This window comes from Diadema antillarum, unplaced genomic scaffold (assembly GCF_040938485.1).
Source record: "Diadema antillarum isolate AM-2024a unplaced genomic scaffold, OU_Dant_1.0 scf00000023, whole genome shotgun sequence".
NCBI lineage: Eukaryota > Metazoa > Echinodermata > Echinoidea > Diadematoida > Diadematidae > Diadema > Diadema antillarum.
This window is the reverse complement of record NW_027270912.1, coordinates 282281-294997: the sequence shown is the minus strand read 5'-3', so window position 1 is coordinate 294997 and position 12717 is coordinate 282281. Positions and strand designations below refer to the sequence as shown.

Below are 12717 nucleotides of genomic sequence, written 5' to 3'. Positions count from 1 at the left end.
TCACAATTCTTGCCTGAAAAAAAAAAAAATCTGTCGAAAACTGCAGAACTTTAGTAGTTCAAGTTCATTGAAAAAACTTTCTTTGAGTTTTTTTTTTTTGGCCTCAAGATGATAAGCACTAGTATAAGTACTATGGAAATATCTGAATGTGAGAAACCATTGTCTTTCCTTTAGCTACTCTGTCGTATGCAAAATACTGCATTTGAATTGCATCATTAAGTAGTTTTCACGTTGGCTTTACACTGAATTGGTCACAAGATAGGGGAATACGACTCAGCAACTATCAGAATGCAGGACTTAAACAGCACGTTCACTTCATATCACTTGCAATGAGTGATTTACATAACGTAATGATTACATTTTGCGCTAAACAAAATTATTACAACACAGAATCGTATACGATCAGACAAGGTCCTGAGTGTGGCAGTCAGCACCAGAAAATTGCAGCCGACTGCTAGCTTTCTGGAATGGGGATGGGGGGGGGGGGTTCTGATGATATACATACATGTAACTTTAATCAAGGTAGGCAGTCAGTACATCTGTAAAGTCTAAAGCTCATTGTCATGCAGTGTATTCTGGTCACATTCACACGGACTGGAGGTTCTGGGTTCTGCGGAGGCCAAACTTTGGAAGGGGAACACCCGAGTTTAGTACTGAACACAAAGAGCTGTTGCTATTTTCCACAAAAGAGCAAGTATGGCCTCTAGGTTTTGCAAATAAATCACACAAGGAGGGAATATCAAAACAAGGCTGAAATGTGACTTAACGCATGTTAAAGGGATTTACGAACAACAACTACCGCTTCAAACAAATTTTTAGTTCAAAAAATTCTACCAAGAATGTGATATCTGAACTTGACAGAATGCCACCCATACACATCAATGCACTCTTATGAGATACAAAAGCCTTGAAATAAACAGACAGCTCTTTCCATTTCATATTCAGACAAATGGAATATAGTCAAATTTATCTTTCTGTAACAAACAAAAAAAAACACAGACAAGGACTTTAATAGCGATCAAATATTACTGTTGCTGCCACACTTGATAAATTTGTCTGATGTTTGGTGGTTCTACTTCACATCCTTCTCTCCCAAATCAAAGTGTACTCTTTGTGCCCTGCACTTAAAATAAATAGGAATCCCACTTCCCCTTACATGCAGCAAAAATAACAAAAACTAAAGCAGTCACGTCAACTACGACCTTGACTTAAAACATTGCAAAGCCTGTAAAGTCCATGTTGAATATCTATTTCATATAATCCAGTTTCTGCTCTGTGCACAGACACAACACGTCTCGGGTAGTTGTGCCAGGAGTTGCATTTGGTTTTGGTTTTTCTGCATCTACTGCTCCAGTCACACCCGTCTTCTGGCATCCATCTGCCAAGTTATCACTTTAAATCACGCTTCTCCCGCACAAACCACTGTGGCAACTCCATACAAGTATTGGACAGGGTGCTATATTGGTGCAGATGAGGTTTGGGCTGTGGGCAGATGCAGAACGCCGTCGCTCGCTCTTTGCAGAGTACATCTCACTTTTTACAGAGGATATCGTCGCTGGGGTGACAAGACCTTGTATCTGAAATTATGGTGAAAATGACTTTTTTGGATTAATGGTCAAATAATGGGTTAAGAGATGTCCTGTCCAAATCCCAACTGTCTTACTCCAAAAATGAAGCCACCATGGCATGTCAAAGGAATGGCTTTCCCATTCGCTCTAGTGCTTTGGCTGCCACGTTTTTTAGCTCTTTGTAGATACGAGGTCTTGTCGCCCCAGCGACGATATGCCCTTTGCTATATTGAAAGAGAGAGTGAGAGATTGCCTGAGAGGAGATGCCTAACAGGAGGTGTTGTCACATTGCATGAGCGAAGGAGGTTGAAGGAGCCCACACATGCACAAGATGTGTTGCATTACATCAGAATGCATCTCAGCTTAAAGGTGACGCTCAGCTCCGCATTCAGCATAGAGAATAATAATCGTACAAACAGAACTCATTCACACACATGGGTGCGACCAGAATCACGGTTTGTCATTAAATCATGAGAAATGCTTAACCACCACACTTTTCCCTTCTCTTGTCCAACTGTTGAGGAACTTTCACTTTCATGTTAATGTGACTTTTATTCTTTGCTTGACGGTCTCCTTGACGGTGGGGCGGAGCTTCCCTTTAATGATAAACAAAGATGGCGGCTCCACCAATCTTCCCACATCCTCCAGATGGCGTCCCACTGTCTCGCTCCCTTCCTTGCTCCGTGGATCCACCACTGTGGTGTATCTTGCCATGCTAGATGACTGACTGAGCTGCACGTTCACGACTTAGGGCGGACATCAATAGGAATTTGGTCTCGCTTTTGGTTTTGTGTTTTTCCCGCTCAAATCGCTTCATTTTTCTCCAGGCGAAACAGTTTCAGGAACGTCGGTAGATACAGTTGTAATGACGGCAGCAGTGCTGGCTATTGCACCTATTAAACCTTGAAGATAAGAAAAGAAATTAATTTTACCACAATAGGAATATATCATGAAACAACATTTAAAAAGAAACAACACACAATTTTCAAAGAAAAAATGTGGATGATGGAAGAACTGCAAAATAGAAATTGGGAAAAGACACACATCGGTATTGATTTTAAACAAAGCGCAGACAGTTTTTCATTTTGATAAGTGTTGATGGCAGACCTCATGCAAATACAAAGGGGAAAATGGGGGAAACAAAAAACTGGCCTGTCACAAATAACAAATAATGCTTCAAACAAAGCAAACAGTTGTCAATGAAACATGCAGCTGACTGACCAAATGCAAAAGTACTGGCTGGATTTACATATTACATTAGCATCACTCCAACCTAACTATTTATAAATGTGGTACAAGTGCATCAGAATTATTTTTCCTGAAAGCTTTTAGTTTCCTAGCAGAATTTCATTGAACATCTACAGATAAGTAGATCAATACATCACTTATTTATTCTCATTCCCAAATCATGCCTTTGTTTAAGGGTTGAAATCACTGATCTTTATGGGAAACATCTGGATATCTCATTGGCCCATTCATGCTGCACAAACAATTGAAGCCACTGCGCCGCCATGTTACCATGCACACTCTATGCAGACATGCACACATTTTTGAACAGAGACTGTCACCAAGATCATGTGATGTTGTGAGTTACATACACAAATGTATGGGTGATGTGTGTGGTAAGATGGCGGTACAGTGGCTTCAAAGCAATTGGTCAATGGCATATCCAGATACTTCAGATCAGTGGTTGAAACAGATCCCCTCAAATCTATTTTGCTTGTGTGGAAAATATCATGGATGAATGACTTCCAAAAAAAACTTTTATGATAGTTACATCATCTGGACAAATTAATCAAAAATGATAGGAAAACCAGATTCGAGATTCCAATCTGATCATAATAAGATTTCTACAAATATTCGACAGAACCATAGTCTGATCTACTTCTCTGATTCTGTTTTTTTTTCTACTCACTTTCTCACACACCATGAGCAGCTGCCAGAATGTGGTCTATATCGCCCTCTATAATGTCAGGCGATGGCATAAGTCTTCCCCCATCTGCGTTCAAAGAGAAACAGATAAAGGGCGTAAAAACTAAAATCAAAAAACAAAATCATAAATGAAACATTGACTTATCCCATTCATGCTCTGCTATTTAGTGGGACAGGGAATATTATGATAAATAGTGACTGTGTAGAATAGACAGCTATACTTTGTCCTAAATTGATATTCAATTTGATCACTGTTCTTTGGACTTTGGTCAGAGGTATCTTGCTCTTGAGAGCTCCCAGTAATGGTACAGCTATGAGAGTTGAAGAGGGTAGGAAAGATTGCACATTTCCAGGGTGATGTACAAACTATAATAAAGAGACTTTCTTTTCCATAGTTGCTCTGAGTTGAAGCCATCATGCATTATATAATACAAAATGCACCTGTAAAAAAAAAAAAAAATGTTGGACATAGATATGGAAGCTAATGTTTCTGTTATTAATCATGGGCAAAACATGAAAGCAAATACACAAGGAAATTACAACATTGATACATAATGCCTTATTATAGGACAGATTTTTAAAATTTGGACAGATTGTGTAGGAATTCAAAAAGAAAACTAGAGAAATCATGATGTTCCATGTGCGTGCATGGCTCGGTGCTGCCACTTACCATCTGGTGGACTAGCTTGTAGGTGTGGCAGGAAAAGGCTTTCTGCCATTCCGGCTAGAAGTCCATTGCCTATTTTCCCGTCAATGTTCAGAGGGACACCTCTACCAAAGGGCTCTGCATCTGGGCTGGGCACATCTCCAGGCTCTCCACTGCCGCCTCCAAGGGCACGCCCGACAACAGTCTTCAGGCCTGTCCCTGCCTCTGGCTCCTTAGCAACCGCCTCCGCTTCCTCCTCCTCACCCGGGACGGGGAGATCTAGGGGCTTTAGGCATGGTGGGGATGTTGGTGATTCCACGTCGATGCTGTCACTGTGCAACAGTTTGGATTCATCCGCCGGGATTTCAATCTTGGTGATGCTCCCACTTCTGAGGGCGTGGGGTAAGAGTTTGACATTGTCACTTGTTCTGACCGCTGGGGGCAAGGGGCATTCCTCATTTGTACAGGGTTGCTCTGCAACGTCTGCAGAGCTGGAAGATAACATGGATGAAGAAGACATTGTTATACTAGCTAAAGATGACGATGATGATGATGATGATGATGATGATGACGACGATGATGATGATGATGACACAGAATCCATTGTCTGCTGTGTTGCACATACTGCAGGACGCTCCTGGACATTGTTTGTTGTTGGAACTGACGCTGCCTTTGGCTCTTCTACTTCGGCATTTTGGAAAGTAGAGCCTGTACCAGCCACACCATGATTACTATTGACAGTTTGAGCATCATGCTGGTGGGCCTTGGACTCCTGTCCAGCTTTGGACCTAGTACTGCTCTTTGGTCTGGAACCGATGACCAGCAACGCCTCCTGAGAACTCTCCACACCCATGAGTGGGTCTCTGGTGTTTATGACCACAGATTCTTCCATCTCGGCCGCATTCCCACTCGCGCTCCCGTCATCGCTTCCATTCACTGTCCTCGTTTGGTCCTCCAATTGGTTTCTCTCAGCGTTCCTGGCCCTCTCCTCTTCCTCTTTCTGCCTCTGTTCCAGGACCTGCCTGTTGCGGGCCAGGTGGTTGCAGATCTCCGACAGCAGGGACTGCTGGAGCTCCTCGTAGCCTTTCAACTGCAAGAGGAAAGCCACACACTCCAGTCAGACTCAACATAAACGAACACTGGCCATTGATGTCATTGAAGAGAAGCATGTAGGTGATACAACAGCAATGTAGGTATTTGGCACATGACAATAGCCCCTTGGAAAGCAAAACTCAGCCTACATACTATGTTATGACATATTTTCTACCGAGTTATATTAGACACTTGACTTCATATGTCTTGATACTGAGTGTTTCTGTTTCTTATATTGTATTGCAGCTGGCCTGTACAGCTTTCAAATTGTTTTCGCTTGTTTACCTTTGATTGTAAAAAAAAAAAATTACTGGTAAATGAAACGCTTCAGTCTGTAGGCTACCATTTCACATCTTGTGTAATAAACTAATAAGTATACATAAAAGCCTGTGACCAGATGTCAGTTCAGGTTAGCCATAAAGGGCATGTAACTAGTAAAAAAGGCTAATGAATCATTTGTAACTCTTGCTTAGTGAGAGAAATAGAAATGTGTGGTCACCTCTTGACTCTTAGCCATAATGTGGTCATGTCATTCATTCATTAAGGGCAACAAATAATTTTATAAGTTTCTTAACTTTTCTTTCTACTTCCAAAAAATGGAATTTTTTTCATGATGTGGAATTTTTCTTGCAATTTGCATGATGTGAAATGAGTGCAAAAGTAAAAGCACACAATTTATTTGCTTTTTAGATGCAATAATATTTTATAACTTGATTCAATGGAAAATTAAAACATATGAAATGAAATTCACCATGCCTGGTCAAGAACGAAAAGGTACTCATGCAAAAATGTCCACTTCTACAGTATTTTGAATGTCAGGATTTCTCATCCTATTGTACCCTAAAGAATACGAGCAAGCTAAGTGAGGGCACAATGAATATAATCTTTAAAAAAAAATCCTTTCTTCTTTGATTCTGAAGATGTCTATGGATGAAGATGACTAAAAGTCATTAAGGACCCACCGATTCCTTCTTGACGTCCTTGTCCAGGTCGAGTCTGAGCAGGATCATGTTGACCTTGAGGGAGAGAGACAGCGCCATCATGCCGCCAGTCCGAATGTCGTTTTCTCGCAGGTCCAGGCGCATCAGGTAGCAGTTGTCGGCCAGATACTCCGCCAGGGCCACGGCACCTGCAACAACAAAAAATAGCGTCAGATTTTGCAATGAATAATGGCACTCTCACTTTCATTCATCTCTGATCAACTGCTCTGTTGAAACATAGATCAATTCCTTCATCCCATCTGCTTTTTCTAGAAGTCTGCCTCAATTTGTCGTCAGGCAGCTTTAGATTCACGACGCTATGAGTATAATGCAACAACATGCTTTCTGCCAGGTTGCGTTGGCTGTTCTCCAGTCTCCCCGCATCATGTTGAAAAGTGCTCTACATTTCGTGAAGATGCAGCCTACGCAAAAATGGAGTAGTGCATGAAATAGTTTCAATTGTTTTATGCATTTTCAATAATGTTCTTGGCCAATCCATCTAATATCAAAATGTAATGTTACAGTAACTTCTCTTTCTTGAGCTGAAAGTCTCCAAAATGACCACATATCATGAATATACACTGGAGGGTACTTCCACTGAATTCATGACATCTTGAGCCATGAAACAATCAACAAGCTACCCTCCACCTCAAACTTTGGGGTACGGAATGTGCCGGGAATATTTTGTTCTAGTTTCGTCATGCCCACATGCACAGCACTAACAAAAATGGACAGGCTCTCAAAAAAAAGGTCAAATCAACACCCAAGCTTTTTCTGTTCACTCTTGTAACATAGCACAAGACATGAGTCACAAGGAAACCTGTGATTCTCTGTGGTTGCTGTACGGCTTCTTGCTTATGCAACCTTTGGTGTGCTCATCTGTGTAGCACTTGTACACAGGACAATGCCAACACCATAGATAACATCATAGATTGGGATGCCGGTGTCGTCATGTTTACCTTAAAGGACAAGTCCAACTTCATTCATATACATAAGGATTGAGAGAATGCAGCAATATTAGTAGAACACATCAGTGAAAGTTCAAGGAAAATTGGACAATCCGTTCAAAAGTTACGAATTATTAAAGTATCTGCGCAGTCACTGCTGGATGAGAAGACTACTACAGTATATGATGTCACATGCGTACAACTATATAAGGAAAATAAAAAGAGAATTTCACAAAACTTTACTTTTTGAATAAAGTGCACAGTTCTTCATCTTGCTACTGACGTATGTTAAGGGTAATATTATTCCCCCTGCCTTCTGAAAGAGAGAAGTCGAGTGTTCTTTTGTTATGGGAGAAAAATGGAAATATGTTGTATTTTCTTTATTCTTTCTTTATATCGTTGTACTCATGTGACATCACAAGCTATAGTACTCTTTTCATCCAGCCATGACTGAGCAGAAACTTCAAAAATTCATAACTTTTTAATGGATGGTCCGATTTTGCTCAAACTCTCACTGTTGTGTTCTACTAATATTGCTGCATTCACTCAACCCACATGTCTATGAAGGTGAACTTGTCATTTAAATTATCACGATTGCTTCTCCATCACAAGTATCACCAAAGAACCAAATGTTTCCTTATGTGTCATACTTTCAGTGCATGATTTCTTAAGATAACACTAGAAAAGGCGAAGCACTCTGCGAGTGCAGACCTCCGCCAAGCAGCTACTTTCCACCGATGATCTTGCTCTTCCTAAAGAGATTTTTCTCCTCTCCACCACTGGGGAAAAGCTCTTTGGGCTCTTCCATAGAGATCAGTGATTTCCACCCATAGGTATACATGCTGAAAAATCGCCCGATTTCCTAATATAGACCCCTTTGTTACATTATAAACCCTCAGCTGCGCGGCGCGCCTCGCCCTAGCAGAAACTAGAGCACGTACTTTAGTGCACGTTTGAAAACCTCAAAAATGCGCAGCTTGAACTCCCAAGTTCATTGACCCTACCTGTCAAAATATCAAAAATCCTTCATAAATTCCCCCAAAAATTCTTGGATCACTACCAAAATTTAATCATTTGTTACTGGTGTCATTCTTAACCTTTCCTGTAAGTTTCATCCAAATCCGTTCACTACTTTTTGAGTTATTTTGCACACGGACGAACAAACAACCAACGCTGAAGAATACATAACCTCCTCCCTTGGCGGAGGTAATAAATGTCAACAGCATTTTGAAAAAGGGAATAAAAGATTAACAAATTGCTAGCTAGCGTTCTGGTCCCTTTACCAACAGAATGCATCTTGGAAGTTCAGTGCTACTTGTCTCATGCTTATGATAATATTCTGGTAACAGGAGATGACATCTCTATCACATCCTTGTCTCCCTCCTTCCCAGGGTAGTCTGCCTCCTTCAATCATGAAGATTCAAGTAGATATCAGCCACCCCTTTTTTTAGAGTGTGTTTGAGGACTTCAACAAGATTTCATCCTGCTCTTTATGAGGGACGTGAAGTGGGTTCTTTTACTTGTATAGGGTATAGCTCTCCTACACAACAGACCGATGGCTCTAAGCCTCCTTTGAAAGACTTTGGCAATGAGGATAAAGGGCACTACTGGCAGGCTGGGACTTGAACCTAATACTTGCAGGGAAAGCTGCGGTCTAAAGTGGGTATCTTATTGGCTTGTAAATCAGGTGGCAACCTTGTGGCGACTCGAGTCTCGCAGGTCACGGAGTGGTCATGGAGACCTCTGCAACATCTCTGCTATGTCTCCTGGAGACTAGCCTGGTCTCCAGGGCCTTGTTTCATAAAACTCGTTATCAATAAAAAGTTACGTTAGTTGTCACAAGCTACTGCAATCCTTGAATCTGATTGGCTGAGAGCAAATTTGTCACAGTAATGTGGCAGTTGTTACTGATAACAAGTTTTATGAAACGGGACCCCGGACGTCATGAGGAAATTGAACATGACTTTTTGGAGACATTTTGCAGTCTCCAACTGGTAACCGAGATGTCTCTGTGACGTCTCTGCAATGTCTCCTTTAATTGTCACGACCAAGCCGCGGAGATTGATTTTGTCCACGAGGTCTCTGAGATGTCTCCACCAGATATTGCTGAGATGTCTCAGCTACTGAGGAGAGGATATTGCGGCAACATCTCTGTGACTTAAGGAAGAATAGGTTATCACCTTGTTTGGAGACATCTCAAAAGTCACCCTGAAGATGCCTTCTTGGTGAGAGTGCAAGCCATTTTTTGGTCTTGTGAGTCACACAAGTCACAGTGACTGATCAGTCGCAGCAGTTGCAGCAATGTCTTCTCCAGTGAGATAGGCCCATTAAGTGCACGATCTGAACTGCTCAGCCACAACAACCTCCTTTCTTGCTTAATAGCACATTTAAGGCTTTGGGTTATAGAAGGCTAAACGGTGCACCACATATTCTTTCTTGGGTATATATGTGGCCCTAAAAAGGGCCTACCCAGTCCCGACGTTTCAGCAAGCACGTTCTCGCCGTTCTCAAGGGAATGTAAAGTGAACAAGTGAACATTTCCTTGAGAACAGCGAGAACATACTTGCCGAAACATTGTGACTGGGTAGGCCCTTTTCAGGGCCACATACATACCCAAAAAAGAATACGTGGTGCACCATTAAGCCTTCTACCACCCAACGTTCTACCGCATTGGAAGCCTTCAAAGATTTCAACATTAAAGGCTCCGCGACTAACCTTCATCGGACACCCTGCACGAGTACATGCCAAGCCTCATCAGTGACTTGTTCTTCATGAGACCCTCCTTCAGGGCGTGGATGCCGTCCGTCCCAAGGTTGTTTTGTCCCAGGTTCAAGGTTTCGAGATTGGAATTCTTGATCTGACGTGCAACAAACAAAAGTGAAAGAAAACGATGTGAATCAAACGTGATGAACATTAAAACTCCTTTGATTCTATAGTTTATTTGTTTTAAAGTCGCCTTCTGACAATACTTATCTACAATATCATGTAGACTCTATTACTAATGTATATAGGCCTGGCCTCAACATGGCATTTTCTGAGAAGTTACGCTACCCATTAGTCTATGAATAATCACAAAAATCAGTGATGATTAAAGTCAATTCACTTGATATGATGTAACATGAACGTAATAATAATATTAGTACCGAAACTCTCTTGCATCAGAAATGCATTTTTACCTTCTTTTTTTTTTTACACCAAGTTATCTATGGGAAAGGGCAGAAAGCCCACAAAAAAGACACTTATTGGCAATCTGAACTGTCCTTCTCATTATTTGTTTCTCTCTGCCCTACACTTCTATGAATGAAAAATATGTGGTTATGCAGTTGAAGAAGCTCATGGAAGTTTGTCATCTGAATTCATATCAACACTGATTGGCCCCTTTAACATCATCATCAACACTAAAAGTATAATCACTACGGCCCAAATTCAAAAAGGCAGTGTAAATCAAAATTAAGGTTTAAACTTAGTCATGCGTAAGTGTGCCACGTTCCTTGTTGGATTTCTCTTAGTGTAAGTGACATATCATTCGCATTTACGGAGGCAAAATATGCATAATCCATGGACTAGATTCAAACTTCCTTTGTGAATTCCCACAAATGAGTATTATCATCCTTGTTACTATCCATCACAACTAGCATCACTAATGTCATACCAGTAATCACTACTAACATGAATACTGTCAGCATTCCCAAAAATATCACCATCATCATTGTCACTTTTACCACCAGCACCATCATCATTGTCACTTTCACCACCGTGAGCATCATCAGCACCACCATCACTTTTATCACCGTCATCATCATCATCATCACTTTCATCACCAGCACCATCACCATCATCACTTTCATCAGCACCATCATTTTTACTTCCAGCACCACCACCATCATCTCCACCATCACTTTCACTATCAGCACCACCATCAACTCTTGCACCATCATTTTTACTTCCAGCACCACCATCATCATCTCCACCATCACTTTCACTATCAGCACCACCACCATCAACTCTTGCACCATCATTTTTACTTCCAGCACCACCATCATCTCCACCATCACTTTTACTATCAGCATCACCACCATCAACTCTTGCACCATCATTTTTACTTCCAGCACCACCATCATCATCTCCACCATCACCTTTACTATCAGCACCACCACCATCAACTCTTGCACCATCATTTTTACTTCCAGCACCATCACCACCATAATTTTCACTACCAGCACAATCATCACTTCTTGCACCATCAGCACCATCATCTTTCACCTCCACCATCACTTTCACTACAAGCACCACCATCATCATCACAACTTGCACCAACAGTACCACCATCATTACTTTCACTACAAGCACCACTATACCGTATGTCCCCCTAAAAATTACAATGGGATCCTCCGCAACGATAACTTCAAAATTAGTGTATCAATCCAAATACAACTTCAGGGTATGAAACTATAACTTATTACCCACATCCTACAGAAAACCCCATCCGATTTTGCTTCAGTGGTCAAAGAGAAATAAGGATCTGGTTTTTGAGCATGTCAGGAATTCCTTCCCTCCAAGTTCTGTCTACTGTGTTCACACATTAATATGCAGTTCCAAGAGCATCCAAGTGCTTAACTTTGAAGGAACAGACCCACGACATGCTTTACCATGATCCACATTTCTCTGTGAAAACTGAACCAAATTGAATGGGGTTTTCTGCAAAATATAGGTAAGATGTTATATTTTCAGACCTTGGAATAGCATTCACACAGTTTAATCATATTGAAATTTATCAATGCAGAAACCCAAAATGTATTTTTCTTATTTTGGGGGGAGGGGGAGGACATACTGTATATCATTTTTCTACTATTCCTCATCATCATGATCGTAGTTACCAAAGCCTTCCCAAGATGAGCTGCTCCATTGTGAGAGATGTGATTGTTCCACAGTACCAGAGTTGTAAGTCCCCCCTTGGACTGGGCCGATAGACCGCTGCTGATGTTGGACAACCCGGTGTCCTGATTGACCACACAAAAAAGATAGCAAACATGGGACGTTAAATGAAGTTCATCTACCGGTATACTGCAGCTAAATTATGATTACATTACTGCACCATCCTCAGAGAAATCCTCATGTAATATCATTCAGCTGCCGGTTAACTCTCATGAAATAATCTAGCATGCAAAGACACAATTGACACCTACTGATAGATTTAAATAATTTCTAGACTAGACAGGAATACAAGGTCTGTACAGGAAAAGTATTGGCATAGCCTGAAAAAAAAAAAAAGATAAATATGAAATACTGTACACATAGACATTTTTGCGAGATGAATTTTTTGTGCTGAGCAACTCAAAATCATATTCCCGGGTTCTTGAATTTGCGCTGCACAATTGTCAACTCATTCATAGTGCAGAGAAACAAGATATTTTTGCGGGTATTAGAATTTGTGCTAGCCCAAAGTAGTGCTAAATAAGTGGAAATTGAATGTACCAAGAAAATTTTACAGTAAGAGGATTAAAATAGACAAGCTATTTCTGGCCTTTATAATGCATGATTACTTTACCTAT

General features: G+C 41.0%; 1 protein-coding gene across 1 annotated transcript in view; it reads right to left on the bottom strand.

Annotated features, from left to right (window-relative positions):
* Positions 1-1906: 1906 nt before the first annotated feature.
* The window catches only part of LOC139731811 (uncharacterized), a 137120-nt gene continuing 126309 nt past the window's right edge, over positions 1907-12717 (bottom strand). The window contains exons 8-13 of the mRNA XM_071642690.1: positions 12043-12165; positions 9881-10022; positions 6201-6367; positions 4171-5236; positions 3484-3567; positions 1907-2470 (exon numbers count right to left, since the gene is read on the bottom strand). Of these exons, the coding sequence (XP_071498791.1) occupies positions 3488-3567; positions 4171-5236; positions 6201-6367; positions 9881-10022; positions 12043-12165 (1578 nt within the window). The 3' untranslated portion in view covers positions 1907-2470; positions 3484-3487. The remainder of the gene's footprint in view (positions 2471-3483; positions 3568-4170; positions 5237-6200; positions 6368-9880; positions 10023-12042; positions 12166-12717) is intronic.